The sequence below is a fragment of the Bubalus kerabau genome, chromosome 2 (assembly GCF_029407905.1).
Source record: "Bubalus kerabau isolate K-KA32 ecotype Philippines breed swamp buffalo chromosome 2, PCC_UOA_SB_1v2, whole genome shotgun sequence".
Lineage (NCBI taxonomy): Eukaryota > Metazoa > Chordata > Mammalia > Artiodactyla > Bovidae > Bubalus > Bubalus kerabau.
In genome coordinates, this window is record NC_073625.1 from 164,457,548 (window position 1) to 164,483,317 (window position 25,770).

Below are 25,770 nucleotides of genomic sequence, written 5' to 3' on the forward strand. Positions count from 1 at the left end.
CTCTAGACTCCTGTTATTTATATAAATTGTTAGCTTACTGTTACAGTTGATCTTTGACACAATGGGAATACTCTGCTGCAAGCATAAAATTTTTCAAAAACTTCAGCTGGTGGCCTACTCCATTTCCTCTAGTATTATAAAGAAAATGAGTGCCTAGGAATTTATTTTTAATAAGCTTTGTTTGCCCTGTTAAAAACGGCTTGTCATTTTGGGTGCATCTTCAGGCTTATGAGGCAAAAATTGATTTATCCACTAGAAATTAAATACTTTTCTTTTGTTGCTGATGTTTTGAAATGAAAAATCTAGTGAGCGGTAAGGGGCCCAATATCATGAAGGGTTTCTGCATTTGTGGATTCTTCGGTATTGAACTGTCATACATATGACTTCTCTTGATTTGGAGGCTGTGTTGCAGGCTGAAGTCAGCTGGGACTCTGGCACGTAAGAGAAGACATTCCTTAGGCAGCATAAAAGATAACTGGGATTGGGATGTCTTGCAGTTTCTGTCTGTGGAGTGACATGTTAACTATGACTATGTAATAGCCAAGTTTAATCCCAGTGGTCATAAGGTCTAGGAGATGTACTGAATACACCTAGGAGATGTACTCAATTTTAGTAAATATGTTTTAATACTATTCAGGTAAGTGATTATCATGAACTGTCAAGTGGAAGGTCCAAGCTCAAAACTTGGTGGGTCTAAGCAAAACTGGGGAACTGGTTATAACTCAGATTATGGGCTCTGGAATGCTACCCTGGAGATGAAGTTTCCAGAGGTCATTTTAGAAATAATCATTAGGTCAGTCTGATTCATTTTAAGTGGACTATATGCTACCCTTTGAGAAAGAGTGGGTTAGGGAATAGAAGGTAATCTCTTAAGATACACTGTGCATAACTAAAATTTTTTTGACAGTGTTGTTATGAATTTGATTGGCTATACAGGGATGTAAAGGTATGGGAGATGTGGGATTTGGGGCTGCTATGATAGTTGGGCACACCTTAGAAAGGTTAAAAAAAAAAATTTCTTGACCTGTTAAGATCCCTGTTAGGAACAAGAGATTTGTCAGATGGAAATTTGGTGGTTGGGTTGTGATGGTTTATGATTTTATAGTAATGTAAATTTACACTTTAGGGTAACTAATTAGAAAGCAGTGACTAGACTTGTGAAACCCTTACTGAATGAACCTCTGAGTAGGTAAGGGGATGTGTCCGTGGCAGAGGTGTGGGTAAGGGGGGAGGAGACCGTAGTTGTGCTGTATTGCTTAATCCCGCAGTTGTGTCCAGCTCTGTCAGACTCTGTCCATGGGGGATTCTCCAGGCAAGAATACTGGGGTGTGGGTTGCCATGCCCTCCTGCAGGGGATCTTCCAACCCAGGGATCGAATCCAGGTCTCCTGCATTGCAGGTGGATTATTTACCTCCTGAGCCACCAGAGAAGACAGTAGATGGCAACTTTATCACTAAAATAATGAATGAAACTAGTCATTGGCCCTCTTCCCATAATTTCATTAGAAAAGCACTTATGAAAATACATACATGTATCTTTGCTTTGTACTTTTCTAGGAATTTAACCTAAAGAAGTGGAGCTATATAAATTTGTATAGCAGAATGTCACTCCCACAAGCATTACTTATAACGAAACTTGGAAAACTACAAGATTTGACTTTCAGGGTTATGAGTCGAATAAATGACTATGTTCAGAAGATAGTCATTGAAGAATTACATAAGACAGTGCTCACCAATGTATTTTATATAATGGGATAAATATGTATCATGTATAATGTATTTTACATATGTATTTCTGAAGGCACAATACAAAGTTTTCTCAGGTAAGTTTCTAGGTAACAATACTTTTATAATCAGAAGATTTTTAAATTAGGAAGATATTTTTTAGTGGAAATGGGATTTTAATTTTATTCAGTGGCCTTTTAAAAAAAGCTACGTAATTATACCATAGAGAAATTATAAAAGATTTCAAGTGACTGTTAGAACTAGTAACAGTCCTAGATAGTGCTGTTAAGTATACATATTTTTAACAATTGAGAGTTTATAGAGTTTGAAAAGAAAATTATTTTTGCCTCAGAAAAATTCCTAACAAATTTGAAGGAACCAAGTCCTTGATTTGAATTGTGGATTAAAGGCTGAGGGAATATAACATCTAATACACTTAACAGTGATTAACTTTTTCCCTTTAAAAAATTATATTTTAGGTATGATGTTCTTATTATTCGATAATTATAAAAACAATTATATTTATGTTCTGGACACTGAGCTCAGTGTTTGGACCTTACACCCTACCTTAGGATAAATGAATTACACAAATAACCAGACAGGTTTGGAAAAGTTAGGATCAAACAAGTGTGTCACATTCCATAGCACTGTTTTAACTACCATAGTAAACTGATAATTCTGTTTCTCAGGTCTTATTTCTGTGGGGTAGGGGTGGGAGAATAATGAATTCAATTTTTTATTTTCCTAAATGGAAATACTCACTTTTTGTTGTTGCTTATAAGCATTTTTTTTTAAAGCAGTTCAAAAAGTGAAATTTCACTCAATAGTGTTACATTTTTTAAAAATGTATTAAATTTTTTTACAACAGAAGGCTAACTGGTATACTTAACTATTTTCTAATATGCTTCTGTTCACTATTAATTTCCCATGTTAATACAGATAAATCTAGCTATTTACCCTCTTGGGGCTGTACAGCAGTTTACTCTAAAGATGTACCATAATTATAAGACAGTCCCATAATGTACACTGTTGTTGGAATGATTTGGTCTGCAGTTTTTGGGGGGATTCCCTAATTGCTTGTAAGCGGTTACTTTGTATAAAATCCTAAGGTAATGTGTGTTTATCTGCCCTAAATTACCTTAATCATTATAACTTTAAAAAACACTATGCACATAAATAAGTTTAATGTGGGTAATACTACAGGAGAACAAACAAAGTGGAAAACGTGTTTATTAACATTCAAACTCCCTTCATACAAGGCCATATAAAAATTCTTAGCATTTTGATTATATATATAAGCCTATATTTTCTACATAGTTAACAATGTGTAATTTAGCTTTTCATAATACATTGTTTAAATACATCATTAGTTCTGTTAAACATAAGCAACATTTTCAAATCCAATACTTGAACAGTTTCCTCTGTACATAGTTTAGCAGGGCTAATAAGCATAGGATGCTTTTTATTAAGAGGTATATAATCTGAGTATTAACAATTACTGAAGTTTGGTATTTTTATACAGCATTTTGTTTATGTTTTGATCACCACACAGAATCCTTAAGGATACTGAAATTCAGTAAGTAAAGTCAGAGACATTACTTAAGCTGATAAATGAAGTTCATACATGACACTAGAGTATTAAAAGCCTTAAAAATAAAAACATTTTGCAAACTGCCCTAGTACTGACTGTTCCTATCAGGGTAAGACTACTTGGCAATAGAAAGGAAAAAGCTTTGAGTTTCTCTGTGGTGCTGATAGTCGCCTCTTGCTAATTATGGCAATTTGGACAAATACCAGAACAAGCATATTCCAGCTCAACAACTCTAGGTAACTTTATGGAGATGGGAGTTGGCTCAGCTCATGCTCGGTGGCCACAGCACTGACCCTGTGTGTAAAAACATGAAACGTGTGCATACTGTGATCTAGGTCTTAACTGCAAGCTATACTGAGGAATCGCTTGATGTTTGGCTATGTTTCATTCCAAAAGAGTCGATTTGATGCTTGAGTTACAGCACCAGTCTATTATTAGTGAAATGAAATACACTCCTGCAGATAAATACCAGATCAAAACAACTTGTTTCAGTAATCTTGATTAACCTGTAGAATAAAAAATAAATTATCTCTACAGAAATCTCTGAAGGGAGCAAAAAAAAAAATCAAACTATATGCCTAAATAAACATTTTAAAAGGAAATAACCCAATATCCTCTGAAGGTCAAACAGTATTTGCTATGTTGTAATCCCGTTCACCATTAGGCTGCAGTTGGACCACAACACTGTGTTCATTGATTTCGTTTTCTGCATCACTGCTGTCGGTATCATTGTCATCTTCCTCATAGTCTGAAGATTCTGTCATGTTCTGATGTGAGCGGGATTCCGACAAAGCCCCAAATGACTGAGTGCTGGCAGAAGCCAAAGGTCTGAGTAAAGGGGTGTGTTCTGACACCTCATTTTCTTCTTGACTACTATCTGTGTCAGAGTCTGAATCGCCTTGAGAAGGAACAACTTTTTGCTTGCAGACTGGACAGGTTTTTTTGGTCTTAGTTAGCCAAGGATCTACACACTTGCAGTGATAAGCTGTTGAAGCAAAATACACATCTTTTAGATAGTACACTTCTGTTGAGAACATAATCTCCTGCCATGGTTATTCATGTTCTGATCAGTATGCATCATATACGAACAAGACAAAAGTTTGTAAATTTTTATAAATCTTCATCCTTTAATGAGAGCTTATGATGTGCTAATAACTATTTTCTGTCTAATACTGAACCTAAGTATAAATTATGTATAAATTCAAAGCAGTATGTAATTATTCATACCATGGGAACAGGGAAGGATTCTGAGTTTGTCTCCATCTTCATATTCATCCAAACAAATGGCACATACATCATATTCATCTCCTATGATAGAAATAGTAAAATCAATTAAAACATCCCTTTTTAATTCCTTACTGTTGAACTTACGACCTTTATTTTAAAAAAAGACAAAGTCATTGCCTATCTCACACATAGGGCAGCCACATCAGGAAGCATGTCAGGATAAAGCCATTGTCTGGATAGATAGGTGGGAAGAATATAACGCATACTGAAAAGAATAACAGTTCCAACTGAAAGAATCCCTTTAACATCTGTAGTCATTTAAGCACATTCAGAAGTCCTGCTGCTGCTAAGTTGCTTCAGTCGTGTCCGACTCTGTGCGACCCCATAGACAGCAGCACACTAGGCTCCCCCATCCCTGGAATTCTCCAGGCAAGGACACTGGAGTGGGTTGCCATTTCCTTCTCCAATGCATGAAAGTGAAAAGTGAAAGTGAAGTCGCTCAGTCGTGTCTGACCCTCAGCGACCCCATGGACTGCAGCCTTCCAGGCTCCTCCGTCCATGGGATTTTCCAGGCAAGAGTTCTGGAGTGGGGTGCCACTGCCTTCTCTGAGGAGAAGTCTAAATAGAAAGTTTTAATGAAAATTTTTGTTCAGTATCTTGAATGTGGTTACTGTAGTATCACTTATCAAATACATTCTGTAACAAATACAGGGTTCTATTATAACCTGTTTTAAGATTTACTGGAACTGATTTTACCTATCTCAAACTATTAAAATACTAAAGGACTCCAACATATCTATAATTATCTGTAATTACACAGTTCCATTTACCTGGGCTTTGAGGATAGTTCTAATATATTAAGGAATTCAATCATGCTGATTTCTCATACAAATCAAACTTTCTGTCTTACGACTTTGTGAAAATGCCCATTAAAAACAGATTCAGTTAATATAACTGAACAGGACTGAACCAGTCCGAAGCTGTACCACAGCTCTAAGCCTCATTTTACTAAGGTAGAAAGGTTATCCTGCATTATCCAAGTGGGCCCAATGTACACAAGGGTCCCTAAAAGTGTGAGGAGGAGGCTTTTCTAGTCAGAGGGGGAGATGTGACTGTGTCAGAGAGAGACAATATTACTGGCTTTGAAGACAGGAGGGGAGGAGGATCATAAGCCAAAGAACATGGTGGCCTCTAGAAGCTGGAAAAGCCAAATAGATTCCCCTACTAGAGCCGTCAGAAAAGAATGTTTGGTTTTAGCTCAGTGAGGCCTGTAAGACTTCAAACCTACTAAACTAAAATAATAAATTTGTACTGTTTTAAGCCATTAAGTTTGCGGCTTTACGTTTGTCACCACGGCAATAAGAAATGTGTAAGTAGTAGTAGGGTTAGCCTGCAAGTGAAAGTTGCTCAATAATGTCCGGCTCTTTGCAACCCCATGGACTATACAGTCCATGGAATTCTCCAAGCCAGAATACTGGAGTGGGTAGCCTTTCCCTTACCCAGCGGATCTTCCCGACCCTGGGTTTCCTGCATTGAAGGTGGATTCTTCACCAGCTGAGCTTATCGGGGTTACACCAGACATACGGAATTGATGCTTTCAAGTGTTTCAAGTGATAGATTTATGTTGATCACCCATATTTTCTAGGCACAATACTTACTTTGATGATAACTGGTCAACACTGAAAGGTGTAATTTGTGATCATGGACCAGAAGGGAGCCTAGTGTTCTGTAGAGAATTAACCCCCATGGTGTGTGTGATGAAATGGTAAATCACATCGTGACTTTTATTTATTACCTACATAACCAACCATGTGCAAGATGCCATCTTTATGTTTCAGTATTCTCAAAGGCAAAACAAAAATACTAACATACTATGATTTTGGATTGTTGTGGATTAAAAGAGAATGCAAGTAGAGTGTGTGGCACAAACAGTACTTCTTAGCCAGTCTCCACCTGATAAAACTGACCTCGTAGGCATACTGGCTTATGAAGGCTGTGGCTAGGAATCTGCTCTCTGATATCCCCATGTGATTCTGTTAGTAGCAAAGAGCTAGTGGCAATGGTCAATGAACCTTTTGGCTCTACTTGGGGTAATTCTGTAATTTAAGTATTCAGCAGCCCTTGAGCTGTGAGTGTATATGACTTCCAGTTTTATTTGAAAGCTAGGTTTGGTAGACACCTGATAAAAGTGTTCCCCCAATCCCTCTCACATCTCAAAACGTGATTAAATGTGGTATGGTGAGAAACCTAAAAAACAGACAAAGTTATATATCAATAAAAAAGCAAAAAGGAAAACAATCAAATTTCTGTCCCATTTTAAAAGACACAAAATTAGAAATGGTAGAAAATGTATTATATGACAACTTAGAAATCCAGCCAGTGGATTCATATTCAAGATAATGGCCCAACATTAAACAATTATTAAGTGGTTTTATATTTAAGTTAAAGATAAAGGCATTTATATATTTTTGAAAGTAATTTTCAACCTTAGCAGATTTTAAAAATTAACCAATATTGTCCAGTGATTCTGGTAGCATGAGATAAAGGGGCTATAAAAAGTGCTAACGGCTGTTAGTTTTGTTATTGTCAGCACCATGCTAGAAAGTTCCATTGCTTATAAACCAGTGGTTCTCAACCAGGGGATAATTTTGTCCCCTTGCCCCCAGGGATATTCGGTGGTATCTGGAGACATCTTTGGTGTTCACAATTGGGAGCTGGTACTGCTGTCATCGAGTAGATCAGGCAGGCTATTAAATAGCTTATAATGCTGTAGTGAAAGTGAGTGTTAGTCGCCCAGTCATGTCCTATTCTTTGCGACCATATGGACTACAGTCCACCGGGCTCCTCTGTCCATGGGATTCTCCAGGCAAGAATACTGGAGTTAGGTTGCCATTTCCTGCTCCAGGGGATCTTCCCGATCCAGGGATTCAACCTGGGTCTCCTGCACTGCAGGCAAGATTTTTTACTGTCTGAGCCACCAGGCAAGCCCATAATGCTCTAGACAGTCCCTCAAAGAATTTTCCCATATAAAATGCCAATAGTGAGAAGGCTGAGAGAACCTGATATAAACACCCCTCCAGGCTTTCTCAAAGACTGCTAATTCACTAATGGATAGATGTTCAGAGGCTGCAGGAGGGGTGAGATTCATGTCTGTCATATGCGACCATATGGAAACACTTCTATCTGGATTGTTATATTGTTATTTAAATGTTTCAGAAAAGTTTCAAGAAGAGAGTTGAAATCTCATCAATATAGGAACGTTATAATATGTAAGTGGACAAAACTTTGATTTTCCCCTCTAAACCTGTTTCTCCCTAGTTTTTCCCCAAACCTTGGGTCATCAGATACAGCAAAGGCACTGACCTATCAGGAGAGAAAACACACAAGACTGAAGGCAGCCACTGCAGCGGCGTACACTGATTACCAGGCCTGGGCATGTCCTTGATGCCTCTTTCCCCTAGAGCTTAGATTCAACATCACCACATCCTATACGCTTTTTTCTGTAAAACATCTTCAGTTGGTCTCTCTGATTCCTCAATTACACTAATCCATTAGCCTTGATTACTAGAAGAGCCTCTTCTTTTCCTGTCCTATGTGGTTTTTCTCCATAGCAGCAAAAGGGATATTTTAAAAACAGTCCCCCATCTCACTTACAATAAAATCTGAGCGCTTTGTCATGGCCTTCATATAGCTGAATATGATCTGATGTACAGATTGGTCATCTCACATCACTCTATCCCCTTTCAGTCACACTTCAGTCACACTGGCCTTCTTTCAGTCCTGAACAAAGATAACTTAAAAATGAACTAGTTGTCGATAAAATGAAAAGACAACTACTGAATGGGAGAAAATACTTGGAAATGATTTGATTTACAAGGGGTTGACGTCCAAAATATATAAACAGCTCACATCAAAACAAAGTAAGACCTAAACAGATATTTTTCCAAAAAAGACATACAGATACCAACATCACTAAACATCAGAGAAATTCAAATGAAAACCACAATAAGATATCACTTCACACCTTTTAGAATGGCTATCATCAAAAAGACCAAAATTACTGGCAAGGATGGGGAGAAAAGGGAACCCTTGTACACTGCTGGTGTGAATGTAAGCTGGTACAGCCACTGTGGAAGACAGTATAGAGATTCCTCAAACAAAACAGACCTACCATATGATCCAGAAGTGTTCCACTCCTGTGTATACATCCAAAGAAAACAACATTAATTCAAAAAGACAGCACACCCCATGTTCACAGCAGCAGCATTTACAATAGCCAAGATAAGGAAGCAACTGGTGCATTAACAGATCAATGGATAAAGATGTAGTATATATATTCCATTATGTATGTGTGTATATATTCCATAGTGTATATATATACACAATGAGATACCACTCAGTTATAAAAAAGAATGAAATTTTGCCATTTGCAACAACATGGATGGACTTGGAAGATATGCTTAGGAACTACGTCAGAGAAAGACAAATACCGTGTGATATACTTGTATATGGAATCTAAAAAATAAACTAATAAATGTAACAAAAAAGAAACAGAGTCATGGATACACAGAACAAACTAATGGTTATCAGTGGGGAGAGGGAAGGGGAGGAGTGAAAGGGGTAGAGGATTAAGAGGTACAAACTACTAGGTATAAAATAAATAAGCTACAAGAATATTCTGTATAGCACAGAGGATATAGCCAGTATTTTAAAATAACTATAAATGGAGTATAACCTTTAAAAAGTGAGTCACTATATTGTACACCTGACAGTTATATGATACTGAAAATATACCTCAATCAAAAAATAAGTTTATTTGAAAAAAAAATAAGTTTATTTGAAATAATCTAGTCGCATACAAAAATTGATGCAAACCTTAACTGTTCAATTTTATAACAAACTAGTCCACCTTAAGTCAGCTAGAATAGGTTTCCTCAAAGAGAATGAATGTTCAGGGCTAAACACATACCATTTTCATGAGAAATGAATATATATTTTAAATAATATGTCCAGGGAAGATAAAGCATTGAAGCCATGAGCTTCAAATCAAAACTTACTGATCTTACAAAGAAAATGCCTTGCCACTCATTCTCTGCTTTGCCAGTAAAGAAAACAATGGCAGCTCTTTCTAGCAAATTTAAATAAATAAATCTTATCTTTTGTTTTCCCCTCCTCCATATCTGTTCCTAAGAAATGTGAACATAAGAAAAACTGGATAAAATATTTCATAAGCCAGATTTCCTTAAGAATTATTCCTGATTATATTTAAACACTGAGCAAAGGAACAAATATTGACTTTTAAGGTTGGATTAAAGACAGTTAGGGCTTCCCAGTTAGTTCAGCTGGTAAAGAATCCACCTACAGTGCAGGACACCCCAGTTCAATCCCCAGGTTGGGAAGATCCCCTGGAGAAGGGACAGGCTACCCACTCCAATATTCTTGGCTGGAGAATTCCATGGACAGAGGAGTCTGGCAGGCTACAGTCCATGGGGTTGCAGAGAGTCAGACATGACTGAGCGATTTCACTTCAAAGGCAGTTAAACAGAGTAATAAAAAATAAGGATGTCTTCATAAATAGATATAAGAAAAAATTAAAAAAGTTAAATACTGCCCCACTGTTTTGTGATCTGCTATAAAATATAACACTGCATTTTTCCAATCTCTGAAAAGCTTCATCCTTCTAAACATGATTAGGAAACTTCAGTGATTAAGCTATAAAGGAAAAATATTGGTAACTTAAAACTTCAAATATAAAACCCACTTTTTCATCCTTTACGTCTCAGGGATTTGCCTCCTTCACACACTAATGGGGTAGGGAGACAGCTCCCATGGAGACTGCCTTAAATGCTTAGTTGAAAGACTATTAAGGGAAAACAAGGATTTTTCATTTGCTATGAAACATGGTATGTGGTAACCAGTCTTGATGGTTACAGAAAATGCATCAATTGATGCAGGAAACTCAGGAAACCACAATGTCAACTGAAGAGGTATTTTTGAGGACAATAGTGAATAATGAAATTTATAAGGAAGTTGGCTGCTTCAAAATCAAGACAATAACTAATAAAAGGCTATTATTATTTTGTATGTGATGGTTTAGTCACTAAGTCATGTTCAACTCTTGGCAACCCCATGGACTGTAGCCTGCCAGGCTCCTCTGTCCTTGGGATTTTCCAGGCAAGAATACTGGAGTGGGTTGCCATGTCCCCTCCAGGGAATCTTCCCCACCCAGGAATTGAACCTGGGTTTACTGCATTGCAGGTGGATTCCTTACCAACTGAGCTACCAGGGAAGCCCTTACATGTGCTGCTGCTGCTAAGTCGCGTCTGTCGTGTCCAACTCTGTGTGACCCCAGAGATGGCAGCCCACCAGGCTCCCCTCTCCCTGGGATTCTCCAGGCAAGAACACTGGAGTGGGTTGCCATTTCCTTCTCCAATGCATGAAAGGAAGTCGCTCAGTCCTGTCCGACTCTTAGCGACCCCATGGACTGCAGCCTACCAGGCTCCTCCATCCGTGGGATTTCCCAGGCAAGAGTACTGGAGTGGGGTGCCATTGCCTTCTCCGTTACATGTGCTAGAAATAGCTAAATCAGTATTTTAAACATTTAAATGTTACTCAGCATAAACATTTCTGAACAAGCGACAAAGATGAAGGACACCAAGACAGGAAGATTTAAGATGATCTTGTCCCCACAATACCGTAAATGAATGAGAGTGCTGACTAACCTTTACAGACATTTTACCTGTGCCACAGCCTCAAGTTGCTAATTTCTGTGGGTTTGATTACAAGTGTCTATGAAATACTTTCAAATGCCAAATTCTTTTTTTGTTTGTTGGCAAATATTTCCTATATTTCCTAAATGTTACAGATTCCTCTAACATAAAAATGAACGGTGCTTTTCAGTCACTCAGTCATGTCTGACTCTTTGCAACCCCATGGATTACAGCACACCAGACTTTCCTGTCCATCACCAACTCTCAGAGCTTGCTCAAACGCATGTCCATCAATACAGTGATGCCATCCAACCTTCTCATCCTCTGTCGTCCCCTTCTCCTCCTGCCTTCAATCTTTCCCAACGTCGTAATCTTTTTCAATGAGTGAGTTCTTTGCATCAGGTGGCCAAATTATTGGAGCTTCAGCATCAGTCCTTCCAATGAATAGTCGGGACTGCTTTCCTTTAAGATTGACTGGTTTGATCTCCTTGCAGTCCAAGGAACTCTCAAGAGTCTTCTCCAACACCACAGTTCAAAAGCATCAATTCTCCGGTGCTCAACTTTATGGTCCAACTCTCACCTCCCCATACATGACTACTGGAAAAACCACAGCTGTGACTTGATGGACCTTTGTTGGCAAAGTAATGTCTCTGCTTTTTAATATGCTGTCTAGGTTGGTCATAACTTTCCTTCCAAGCAGCAAGCATCTTTTAATTTCATGGCTGCAATCACCATCTGCAGTGATTTTGGAGCCCCAAAAAATAAAGTCAGCCACTGTTCCCACTCTTTCCCCATCTATTTGCCATGAAGTGATGGGACCAGATGCCATGCTCTTAGTTTTCTGAATGTTGAGCTTTAAGCCAACTTTTTCACTCTCCTCAAGGAATTAAATGAAAAATTTGAGCAGCCTCAGGTATACCTGAAGCTTAACGTGGAGGAAGCAACAGGACACATTATTTTTGCTTAAAGCAGAATTCCTTCTAGATGACTTCTGCCCGCTGACCAGATTGAGCTACTTTTTATTACAACTCTCAGTGTAGTAAAAATGACTACAAAAAAATCATACATAAAATTTCCTCCTAAAAAGGATGTACAAGTTTGGTAAGAAAACACTGAGATCCCAAAAGAAATGTGAACAAAGGACAAGGCAGGTTATAAAGGCAGAAATATAAACAGGTAATCTACTTTGTTAATGGAGAATATGATAAAATGAGTATGCTGGTAGACTTGAACCATTAGGAAATTAGTTTTTTCTCAAAAATGTTCTGTCTCTTTGACATAGTGAATTGAGTTGGTGAGGGTAAATACAGCTAGGGGTTGGGGAAAGATTAGAGAAGGGGAAGAGGTGGATTAAAGCTAGAAGGCAATTTATTTCATTTTGAAGTGGTAGTGACTGAAAAGGAAAGACAGGCTTGGGTAGTATTTATAATTGTAATGTTGTAGTCAAAAGCCTGCTACTTACCTAGCTATGCACACTCAGGTAATTTACTTGACACTTCTGAGTCTCATTTTCTTTTTCTATTAAATTGTCATGACAATACTTTCCTAATTGTGCTGTTCTGAGAACTAAATGAGATCAATTATGCAAGGTGCATGGTTTGCTTTTATACTATATAATAGGTGTATTATATAAGATTAAAATAGAAAATTATCAATATTTTAATTGGGTGTAGTGTCCATCCCAATCCAATTTAATACTGCTTAACTCATTTGGTATAAATGACACTGACTTACTCAGTGAGAAGTCAGTTAATAGACTGAAGGTATGGTTGTCTGTAGCAATCACATCTACAGACAAATGATAAGGTCAACAGTGCCATGCTATAAATCAACCTGACCAACTCTCTCAATCCCCTTCAGTCTGTCTCAAGACTACAGTGCAGACCTTGGGCCTAAAATAATAAAACAGTTCATTTTCAAGTAACAGGAAAACAGTGATCGCTGAGGAGCCACAGCCATTACAGTAGCTTCTACCTGACTTGGAACCTCATTATTTTACTGCTTTGTGGCCATTATAAAAAGTATTCGAGGAATTGAGGATATTCCCTTTTCAGATTCGTTTTTAAGAGTAAATTCAGAGCATCTTCCTTTAAAATAGTTCAATAAGGAAAACATACCTACCAGCATTGGTTGGACTAAACTCTGGTTGTAGATTCTTAACTTATGAGGAGACAGACTATGTCTTTTCCTCACCCTAGTGTTTAATACTGTGCCCAGTAGACAGTAGGCTCCCAAAAAACATACGCAGAGTAATATATGCCACAGAGCCTTTGTTCATGTCCTGAGGGATGGTTAACAAGCACCTATCTCTCACCTAGACCTGGCACACGGGCTCTCCCGCTCTACTGCTCACCTCTAGTCTGTTCCCCATTCACCAGTGTGAGGGTTCCTTTTCCACAGTAATCTTAGCATGGCGTTCTTCTGCTCAAAACCCATCCAGGTTTTACCACAATAAAATCACAAGTCCTTCACTATGGTGTGACCTAGCTCCCCATGCATCTCTCTGACCTCATCTCTAACCACTCGCGCTCTAAGCCACTGTATATAGTCTAGTCACATGTTCTTTTTACTCTTCCTTGATTATATCAAACACACTGTTGCCTCAAGGCCCCTGAACTTGCTGTTCCTTCTCTGCCTCCACTGTTCTCCCCTCTCTCCTGCCCCCTGTTTATTCTCTCCCTTCATTTGGGTCTCTTGCAGGGTGTCCTTCTCAGAGAGGTCTTCCCTGTCTTATCTAAAATAGCATCCTGCCCCATGCCCTGTCGCTCATTTGTTTTTCTTCAATGCACATCCTGCCATGTGACTTTACTGCTTTAACTTGTCTTTTTGCCCCCACAAAGTTCCACAAAGGCATGAGGGTTTTTGTTTTTTTTTTCCATTTTATTTATTGCTGTTTCACTCCCACCCAGAACAGTGCCTAGCACACAGTAAAATCACTCAGTAAGTATCTGCTGGAAGAATGTACAAGTAACTACATAAGTTATTCCCAGAAAATCCTGATTTCTACCTGAAACTCTTATCAGAGGACCTAATCAGATAGATCTAAGTACAAAAAGCTAATAATGTAGGTAAATTCTGTATAGAGCCTGGCTGATAGAGTTAAAGTGGCCTGTCTTCCTACTTCCATGCTGAATATTCCCGCCAACTCTCAAGACAACAGAAGACAATATGCAACAAAGCACATAAGGAATACTCTGCTTGCCCAGTGGCAACACTCAACACCGTGTCTGCTGATAGACAAAAGACATCCCCGAAGAGAGGAGTTCACTGTACCAAGAGACACTAGAGAAGAGTGCTTAGAGAGGCACTAAGGTCCAGTCTTACAGGTAAACTGAATTTAAAAAAACTGAGGAAAAGACAGGATTGGGAAAGTAACAGTTGAAAGACTGTGGCAAAGAAGAAATAAACATGGAAACATGGCAAGATCAAAGTTATGCAAAGCCAGAAATAAAAAGCAGTGGGAAGTAAAGGTGGATGAGTTTGGTGGAGTCAAATTCTGAAAGTTTTTAACACCGAGATGAAGCCTTGATCTTGGCATCTCTTAGGCAGTAGAGGCCAACTGAAATCTTTCAAGCAGAGGAATAATTGATGTATGAAACAGCATCTTAAAAATTCTTCATAAGGGTGCTGAAGGGACCTGCGCCTGGGATGTACAGGTCAGCCTAGAGATGGTTAAACTGACCTAATGTTTAGTCCTTTCAAAAATCAAGCAATAAACTGATGTTGGCTTGCATGATAAAGTGACCAAAAGAAAGAAATTATCAGATCCAGTAATCATTTTGGAAGAACAACTAACTCATTGCATTAGGAGACTAGACATGGGTAATAAAAAAGAAGGGGTAAATTGAAGATAACATGTAATCTTGCATAATGGCTATTTTCATTTAACAGAAATCCAACAACTTTTAAGTGTTTTATTTGACATTATTAAGATACAACATATAAAAGGAACAAGATAGGGGCTGGGAGAAAATTAACTGCATACAAGCTGGTAATTTTTTTTTAATATAAGAATTGGTAAATTAATTCTAAATGTTAAGGAAGTGGTTAATATTTTGTGACTATCTTTTATCCTAAAATAATGTAACTACTACTAAAGACTAATTATAGCCTGAACAGTATGTGTGTAGTTTATTTAGACGACAGTGTGTCAAAATGTATCGATAATATCTCTGCAAAGACAGAGTATCTATTCTTCCTGGACCACACACTTTATTGTAATATAAGACATACAAAAAGGTTTGCTCTGATCTCTGAAAGTAGAGTGGCAACAAGAGAAGTCACTGCAGTGAGAAGCCCGTGCACCGCAGAAAGAGTAGCCCCCAGTTGCTGCAACTAGAGAAAGCCTGAACACTCAGAGCAGCCATAAATAAATAAGAAATTTTAAAAATGATTCTCAGAATAAACTATAGAGGTTCTCTTATTGTATATAGTTACAGACAGTAAGCTGCTATCTCTAACACCAAGCACAGTCGCTGGTCAAACAAATGTTGACTAAATGCAAAAGGAAAAATAGTTCTGAACATACTGAACTTGACTGTATATCCAGGCACAGATGTCTATTAACTGGATATATGGAACTAGTGCTCAAGAGAAAGGTGGGAGATAAAAGTATGGAAGTCACCAGGAAATAGCTCACCAGAAAGAGACAAGGGCTAAGGAGATCATTACCTGATATAAAGCCCATACATCAAATGTGTGCTATTTTTTAAGTAAGCAGTGAACCAGAGAATAAATGGCAGCAAAGGAGAGTCCCACTTTACAGAAGAGGACTCAAAATACTGATGACTGACTACAGCAGTGTTCGTGATGCCTACCCCACCTACACCCACCCAGCACTGAAAAATATGGCATAGAAGAGAAGTTACTGGTGGCAGGGAGTTGCATATGTCAATTTTAGGGAAGCAGAAAAATGGTGAGACTTTCTGAGCCATAACCTTTTTTTTTTTTTTTTTTTGAGGGCAGAGACTGTAAACTAACTTTATAAAATAATTCATTGCTTCTTTCAGAGCATAGCCACCAAGAAACTAATAAACATTTGTTAAATTACTAAAATGAGTCTTAGAGGATGATCAGCCTATGAAAATTTGCTAATACCATTTTGGGGAAAACATCTTTAAATAAAAAGTCCAACTACAGATCATAGATAATAAGCCAAGTGAGGCAATATATATGTGAAAGCATTTCCCATAACAGTACTGAAAAAAAAAAAACTCAAGAGTCTAACTATAAGAAATAATCTAGTAGGACACAAAGGAGACACTGCTATATAGCAACTCCAGATTTCTTTTTCTTCAGAAGTTAAGGCATCCTGAGTATCTAAGCTGGCCTATGAAACTGTATAGACTTTATGGCTAGCATGATACTAAACTTGCTTAGTTTGGGTCTATAATAATTTGTATTTGAAAAGACAAGGTTTTAAGTTACTTCTCAAATCTTAGTGAGTTACTTTCAGCAAGTATTACCAGAGAGGGAGGTTAAGTGCTCAAAGCCACAGAGCTGATCACTAAGAATCAGGTCTTTTAGTTCCATATCCTGTATTCTTTGCACTGTAACATTTTGCTGATCTTCTAAAAGTTAACTGCTAACTTCCTCACTGCTATGGGGTTCATAAGAGCAATTTACTGATACATTACTTATAAGCCCCGACCCCTCAAACTAATAAAGTTTATCTGTGGTAGAAGGAAGACTAGGAACCAGCTATAGGAAAGGAAATGACTTGTGATTTCAGTGGCATTTTAGAGCTGTCTATAATTCCTAAAATGGAATGATTCCTGCAGCAAGAAAATGATGAACATTCCTCACTGACTTATATCGGCTTTCCTTTTGAACATAAGAGCTAGTGACAGCTAGTTACTTTCTCTACTTTTTTTAAATTAGAAAAGTTTCAAACATACACAAGAGTATAATGGTATACCATTATACCAGGCTTCCCAGGTGGCGCAGTGGTAAAGAATCTGCCTGCCAATGCAAAAGATGCAGGTTTGATCCCTGGGTTGGGGAAGATGCCCTGGAGAAAAAAATGGCAACCCCACTCCCATATTCTTGCCTGGAAAATCCCATGGACAGAGGAGCCTAGCAGGCTATAGTCCATGGGGTCACAGAGTAGGACACAACAAATATCATTATACCACCTCGTGTACCATCACTGAGTTTCAGCCTCTCTTCTTGCTAGATCTACCTTCCTCTGCTTTTTTTCCTGAAGTATTTAAAACAAATTCTGAGATATATCATTTTACCAACACATACTTTAGTATATATGCAGAGTACATCATGAGAAATGCTGGGCTGGAAGAAGCACAAGCTGGAATCAAGACTGCCGGGAGAAATCTCAATAACCTCAGATATGCAGATGACACCACCCTTATGGCAGAAAGTGAATAGGAACTAAAAAGCCTCTTGATGAAGGTGAAAGAGGAGAGTAAAAAGGTTGGCTTAAAACTCAATGTTCAGAAAACGAAGATCATGGCATCCGGTCCCATCACTTCATGGGAAACAGATGGGGAAACAGTGGAAACAGTGTCAGACTTTATTTTTTTGGGCTCCAAAATCACTGCAGATGGTGACTGCAGCCATGAAATTAAAAGATGCTTACTCCTTGGAAGCAAAGTTATGACCAACCTAGATAGCATATTAAAAAGCAGAGACATTACTTTGCCAACAAAGGTCCGTCTAGTCAAGGCTATGGTTTTTCCAGTGGTCATGTATGGATGTGAGAGTTGGACTGTGAAGAAAGCTGAGTGCCGAAGAATTGATGCTTTTGAACTGTGGTGTTGGAGAAAACTCTTGAGAGTCCCTTGGACTGCAAGGAGATCCAACCAGTCCATTTTGAAGGAGATCAGTCCTGGGTGTTCTTTGGAAGGAATGATGCTAAAGCTGAAACTCCAGTACTTTGGCCACCTCATGTGAAGAATTGACTCATTGGAAAAGACTCTGATGCTGAGATTGGGGGCAGGAGGAGAAGGGGATGACAGAGGATGAGATGGCTGGATGGCATCACTGACTTGATGGACGTGAGTCTGAGTGAACTCCGGGAGTTGGTGATGGTCAGGGAGGCCTGGTGTGCTGCGATTCATGGGGTTGCAAAGAGTCGAACATGACTGAGCGACTGAACTGAACTGAAATGAACTTTAGTATATATCTCTAAAAGATAAGGACTTTTAAAAGATGTAATCACAATACTATGATCACACCTAACAAAACAAATAGTAATTTCTTAATACCATTCAATACCTAGTGAAAGTGAAAGTCGCTCAGTCGGGTCTGACTCTTTATGAACCCATGGACTATACAGTCCGTGGAATTCTCCAGGCCAGAATACTGGAGTAGGTAGACTTTCCCTTCTCCAGGGGATATTCCCAACCCAGGGATTGAACGCAGGTCTCCATCATTGCAGGCAGATTCTTTACCAGCTGAGCTACCAGGGAAGCCCAAGGCATACTCAAATGTTCTCAGCTACTCAAAACTCTTTCTGCAGATGATTTATTCAAACTAGGATCTAAACAAGGTTTAAACACTGCATCTGGCTGATGACTTACAAGTCTTAATCTAAAACTGTGTGTCCTGCCACCTTTGTATACCTTATTTGCTAAAGAAATGGATCATCTCTCCTATAAATCTGCCTGCATTTGAGATTCAGTTGATTACACAGCAGATTAAGATGGCTACAGCAGTATATCAATCATTGTATCTTCAGACTAAAAATTCTACTGGCTCAATGACACCCTGAGCAAATTAGAAAAAAGGCAATTCAAGGTCATTATTGCTCTTTGCCCCCATATAATTGTTACCACAAATAACATAAATCTCTGATGATGAAGAATGAGTGAAAACCTCCCAGAGTTATGCAGTGTACAACCAGTACAATCGTATGTTGCAGCCTGGATTCAGAACTCTTGGTGAGATAACTTCCCACAAATAAGAAAAAGTGGATGGGATTTCTTTTGGATAAACTAGTTTATTTCAGACTTTAAACTCGAAAGACAGAGAGAGCATCAGTTTTCAACACTATCATTATCCTTTAACAGTGGTGAACTTGACAGGCTTTTCCTACTTCAAACTGTGTGGCCCTAAGCATCTGGACTAAAAAAGAATTCATGGTTAAAGTTTTTGGCAAAAGATTAATTAAAAAAAATTTTTTTTAATGGTCTCCAATGCTGTGTTCATATGAAAACCATTTTGATTTTATCCTTTTCATAATTATGACAAATAGTTTGACTTTTTCACAGACAAAATAACAACTATCAAAATGTACTTAGTCTGATACTCCTAAAAAATTCATCCAGTGCTTGGTTCTAGACTTCTCATAATTCAGCTTACAATGTAATGATCAGGTATGCTGATAACAAAGGTTTATACCATCAAACCTTTTGTGCAAATGAAAAACTACCGTCAGTGTATACAACAGAAAGCATGATAGTAAAGGTTTGGATCTAACAGTTGCTGGAAACTTTAATATTTTTAGGACAAGGATAACTGAATTTAAATGGCTTGTGACAATTATAATTTAGAGCAAGTAGCAAATATCTGAATTCCTACTAAATAAGGGCCATACTAGGTATGAATGTTTTTAAAAGTTAAAAATACAGCCTATGCAAAACAGAATATCTTTAAGATGCTGACTAATAACAAATAATTTTAAAATGTGAGGCCCATCTCATTAATATAGTAGGAATTCACAAAAAAAGATGCATTAAGCCAAAATGTTTTCTAAACTACTAACTCAATAGTTAAATAAACCAGTGTGAGGTCTTTTAGTAAAATGTGGAATGACAGTTCTTTTTGGATTTATGCTCATTACTGCATCCCCAATGTTAGGTAGAACAGTGTGTCTAGAGCACAGCAAGTACCCATAAATGAATGAATGAATGATTATTTAAATCTGGAATTTACCATCTAAGTTACTGTATAAGTTACTTAAGGGCAGTATTTTTAAAAAGCAGTCTGTATAAATCAAAAATAATATTAACAAATAATTTTGTTGGTACTAAACTAAATGAAGACCTCATGAAGACAGGTAGATCCGATCAGACCCACAACTTTCTAAGAATACTGGATTGATCTGGAAATGTGTAAAGTAACAGAAATTCTCATTTACCTCTTGTAGGATGGTAAGTTGGTATAAACATTTTGGAGATTAACTTAGCACTATGCAGTAAATTTGATGATATACATAAATGCTATGACTTGGCCGTTTCACTCCTAGGCAAATATACGACCTAGAGAAACATGTATAACCATGATGGTATGAAGCAGAAGTAGTAGTAGGATGAGAAGGACAGAGGGAGACTTCCAGGTTCTGGTGTGGCAGATAAGGGTCTTGGAAGCTATCACTCCTGTGCTCACAACGAAAAAGCTAAAAAAAGAACAAAAACAAAAACCTGAAAATCAATATCTCTTTTTAGACCTGTTGAAAAGGTCATGGAGAAATCTGCTGCCCCCAAACTGGGCAGACAGATAAGCAGATAGAGAGAATCACAACCTGCTGGAGCAGAAGCCCAGGAGCAGAACACGCTTGGGCAATAGTACTGGATAGACAATCATAAACTGTGAGTGATAAATGGCTGGTGCTCAGTGTGGATGTTTTTGACAGTTAAAACTCTAGAAGAAGGTTTCTAGTCCAGGATATCAGAAGCTTAAAGTCACCATTTTCCCATAACAACAAGTAAAAAGCTAAGCAAACTGAAAAAATCAACAATTCTTCTTAGCTCCATCAGAGAAACTAACTCACAGGGCAAACTGCTGCCTACCGCCCGCCCCTCACCTCCCCCCCACCCCCACCCCGCCACACACACAAATGAGAGACACAAACGGGTAGATACAGAGAATCACAGCTCATCTGAGCAGAAACCCCTAGAAAAGACTTCCCCAAGGACCAGTACCAGGGCAGGGAAAACTAAACTGTAATTGATAAACTGCCAAAGGCCCAGTGTGTACAAGTCAGAGTTTTAAACTTCAGCGGAGCCTGAACATTTTTTGTGTGTGAGTTTTATCTTGTGGAGCTTTACTAGGTTCTCACAGTGAATAGAGAAGAAAAAGTCCCTCGGGCTTCTGGCAGGGAAGGGGAAAAGTGGCCACTTTGAAGTATGCCACAGCATTCTGTTCTTCACAAGCCTGCCCTCAAGAATAAACTATCTAACCAGGTCATAACCTACTGGGGTTTTAGGTTTCAGAGTCTAACCAACATGGAGGAAGGGGAAAACCCACCTTCAACCTTTCCAGCCATCAAGTCACACTTAAAGGCTGCAGAAAAAAACTGAGAGGCATTTGTGAAGTTCCCAGCCCAAAGCCACAGGCTCACTAAAAAGAAGTCTTGAAAGAAGCCGGGGAGCAGGGCGTGGCGGGGAGAGGACTATACCTTTACAGGAACAAAGATAAGAATTATATCCAACTCTTCTCAGACCAGGCAAGCAAGGGATCCTAAATAGCCAAACAATCTTGGAAATGAAGAACAAAGTTGGAGAACTCATATTTCCCAATTTCAAAATACAGTGCAAATCCAGAGTAATCAAAAACAGTGTGGTACTGGCATAAGGACAGACACAGAGATGAATGGAATAGATTTAAGAGTCTAGAAATAAACCCATTTATCTGGGGCAAATATTTTTGACAAGGGTAAATGACCATTCAAAGAAGAAAGATTAGTCACTTCAACAAGTGGTGCTAGGGCTAGGACAACTGCATTTCCACATGCAAAAGAATAAAGCTGGAGCCCTACCTCACAATATATGTATAAAAATTAACTAAAAACTGATTAAAGGCCTAATATGAGCTAAAACCATAAAACTCACAATGTATTCTTAACTATGACACCAAGAGCATAAACAAAAACAAGAATACAGAATTCATACTTCATCATAATTAAAAACCTTTGTGCTTCAAAGAACATTGACAAGGATGTAGAGGAATAGGAACCCCTGTGCATTGTTGCTGGGAATGTAAAACAGTGCAGTAGCTTTCGAAGCGAGTGTGGCAGTTTCTCAAAAAGTTAAACACAGAATTGCCATATGACCCAGCAATACTTCTCTTCAGTTCAGTTCAGTTGCTCAGTCGTGTCTTACTCTTTGTGACCCCAAACTGAATGCAGGAACTCAAATATACTTTTACATCAATTTTCAGTGTTATTTACAATAGCAAAAAGGTGGATGTTAACTCAGGTATCCATCAGCAAATAAAGGGATATACAAAATGTGGTAAAAACATACCACATTATTATGGAAAGGAATATTACTGCTCCTTGGAAGAAAATCTATGACCACCTAGACAGCATATTAAAAAGCAGAGACAATACTTTGTTGACAAAGGTCCATCTAGTCAAAGCTATGGTTTTTCCAGTAGTCATGTATGGATAGGAGAGTTGGACCATAAAGCAAGCTGATTGCTAAAGAATTGATGCTTTTGAACTGTGGTGTTGGAGAAGACTCTTGAGAGTCCCTTGGACTGCAAGGAGATCCAACCAGTCAATCCTAAAGGAAATCAGTCCTGAATATTCATTGGAAGGACTGATGCTGAAGTTGAAGCTCCAGTACTATGGCCACCTGATGTGAAGAATTAACTCATTTGAAAAGACCCTGATGCTGGGAAAGATTGAAGGCAGAAGGAGAAGGGGACGACAGAGGATGAGATGGTTGGATGGCATCACCAACTCGATGGACGTGAGTCTGAGCAAGCTCTGGGAGTTGGTGGACAGGGAAGCCTGGCATGCTGCAGTCAGTCCATGGGGTCACAAAGAGTTGGACACGACTAAGCGACTGAACTGATAAAAAACAATGAAGTTCTGATATATCCTACACTATGAATAATCCTTGAAAACATAAGATGAGCCAGACACAGAAGGAGAAATACTGTATGATTCCATGTATATGAAATATTTAAAACAGGCAAATCCACAGTGACAGAAAGTAGATTAGAGGTTACCAGAGACTGTTGGGAGGTAGGAATAGAAGTAGTTGTTCAAGAGGTACAGAGTTTCTACAGTGATTAGAAAATTTTAGAAATAGATAGTGGTGATGGCTGCAAAAACACTGTGAATATAATTAAAACCACTGAACTGTACCCTTAAAGATGGTTAAAATGACATATTTTATTTTATATACATACTTACCAGAATAAAAAGATCTGTTAAAAAAAAAGAATCTGGACACAGATGTTATACCATTCCCAAAAATAACTCAAAATAGAGCACAAACTTAAACAGAAAAGGCAAAACTGTAAAATTTGTAGAAGATTACATAGAAAATCTAGCTCACCTTGAATCTGATCGTGAGTTTTTAGGTACAACACCAAAAGAATGAACTATGAAAGAAAAAACCAACAGGAGAGACTTCATCAAGGTTAAAAACTTCTTCTTTGAGGAAGACACTGTTAGAGTGAAGAGACAAGTCACACCCTGGGCAAAAATGTTTGCAAAATACGTATCTGATAAAGGCTTGTTATATGAAATGTACAAAGAACTCTTAAAACCCAAATAAGAAAACAACCTGTCTTGGTCAATTTGGGCTGCCGTAACAAACCATAGACTGGGTGCTCTAAACAACATTTACTTCACATAGTTCTGAAGGCTAGGAAATCCAAGATTAGGGGCTCGCCAGTTTCATTCTGGTGATCACCCTCTTTCTGATTTGCAGATGGCTGCCCTCTTGCTGTATCCTCAGGTGAAAGAGATATCATTTCTCCTGTGTCTCTTCATGACCTAATCACTTCCCAAAGGGCCTACCTATAGCATCATACTGGGTATTGTGACTTTAACCTGAATTGTGGAGGAACACAAACATTCAGTCAGGTATAAAACCCAATTAAAAAATGACTAAAAGATCTCATCAAAGAAGATATACAGATGGCAAGTACAAATAAGCATATTAAAGCTGCTCAACAATATATGTATGAGATACCACTACACATCTATTAGAATACCTACAATACTGTTGGGATCCTTTAATGGACCAGAACCTGATGGTCTGGAGTCGACGATAAGAAAGTGAAAGAGAGAAAGAGGCTGATAGTCCCTGGTTTACGCAGAGAACCAATAAAGCCCTTGACACAGGGCTTGCATTGCTCATGAAGGCACCGGGTGCCCTCTCGAGGGGGTGAAGGCATAGGGCACCTTCTCAAGAGGGTCTTAGAAGCCCGGGCAGGAGAGTGAGCACGACGAGTTTCTACACTCCAGAGAATTAGCCAAGGAGAGAGAGAAAGAAAGAAAGAAAGACACAGGGACCCAAGCGCTGATGGAGCAAAGGTGCTTTAATGATCTTTCTGTGAATATATATATATGCCGTGGTACAAGAAGTTTCTTACGACAATGATAAAGATCAGAAAACCAAACATACAGCAACCGTTACCGAGGGAACATGGGATTAATAATGGTCACAAGGTCAGGAGACAATCCATATCTCAAGAAAGGGGATCGAGACTAAGCAGTTTTGTCTTAAAGAGAATGTTTACTAAAGGAGATTCAAACCTGTCTCACACAATGACCTCAGTTTCTGGGAGCAGCGTGCTGCTCCACTTGAAAAGAAACAAAGGAGTTGTGAGAAACAGCACGTAGGAATCCTCCTGTTAAACACTCCCCGACAGTTCCCCCTTATTTATTTAAAATTTGTAAAAAGAGTTCTGACCATTAGAGTTTGTTTACTTTTAACAATCTTTGCTGAAGGCAATGGTAGATGACAAATGTAATTGTCAAGACAATCACCAAAATTACAGTTCCAGACCCAATGCTGTAAGTAATGCTTTGAAACCATCCGCATGGGTCTAGCCCAGATAATTGATCAGCTAGTTGTTCAGCTAAAGTTTTCAAATTAGTGGAAGAGGACAGATTTTTAGAATAGGTTTCAAAAGTTTCTTCTTGTAATAATTGTACATTCAGAGAGGCATCATCATGTATGTTTTGTAAATGAAATTTGATTTGTTCCCAGTTGTAGGCACTATTATTGAAATGAACAGGAGTAACACAAAATTAAGTAGAATTCCAGTCACATTTTAGCATCACGTTTTTGTACTTCTATGAGTTGATCTCAACCCATTTGTTGACTGTTTTTAGTTCCTGTATTTCATGTTGAATATCCTCATCTATCTGAAACTGAGTGGCCCACATAGTATGAGCATCTTTAGTCCAATTTTGGATAAAATTATGTGTTTGAATTGAGGTTTGTAAAGTAACGCCAGTGACGGCAGCAGTGATGCATATAGCTATTAATCCCAAAATGCCAAAAATCAGCCATCCAATGAATCGTTTAGATTGTTGGAGCAATTTAGTAAGTAACTGGGAAGCAAGTCCAGCCATGGGACCTTCTTCCCAGGGCCGCTGAAGATTTATTGGTAACCACAGATTACGATGAGATCAAAGAATCAAAAGACAGTCATTTCTCAAGGAAATAGAGAAGTTAAGACAAGTATATAATTTACAATTTATGCAAGTTACAGAACGTAAAGTCTTACTGAATTGTAAATTTCCTATAGCTATAACAAAAGGAAGTGGAACACAAGTTTGTATGAAATATGATTGATTATAACAAAAGAA

The 25,770-nt window shown here is 38.3% G+C and overlaps 1 protein-coding gene across 2 annotated transcripts in view; it reads right to left on the reverse strand.

Annotated features, from left to right (window-relative positions):
- Positions 1-2,937: 2,937 nt before the first annotated feature.
- The window catches only part of RNF13 (ring finger protein 13), a 129,808-nt gene continuing 106,975 nt past the window's right edge, over positions 2,938-25,770 (reverse strand). For both annotated transcript variants that reach the window (XM_055569383.1, XM_055569384.1), the window contains 2 exons: positions 4,543-4,623; positions 2,938-4,300 (listed from right to left, as the gene is read on the reverse strand). In XM_055569383.1, the coding sequence (XP_055425358.1) occupies positions 3,939-4,300; positions 4,543-4,623 (443 nt within the window). In that variant the 3' untranslated portion in view covers positions 2,938-3,938. The remainder of the gene's footprint in view (positions 4,301-4,542; positions 4,624-25,770) is intronic.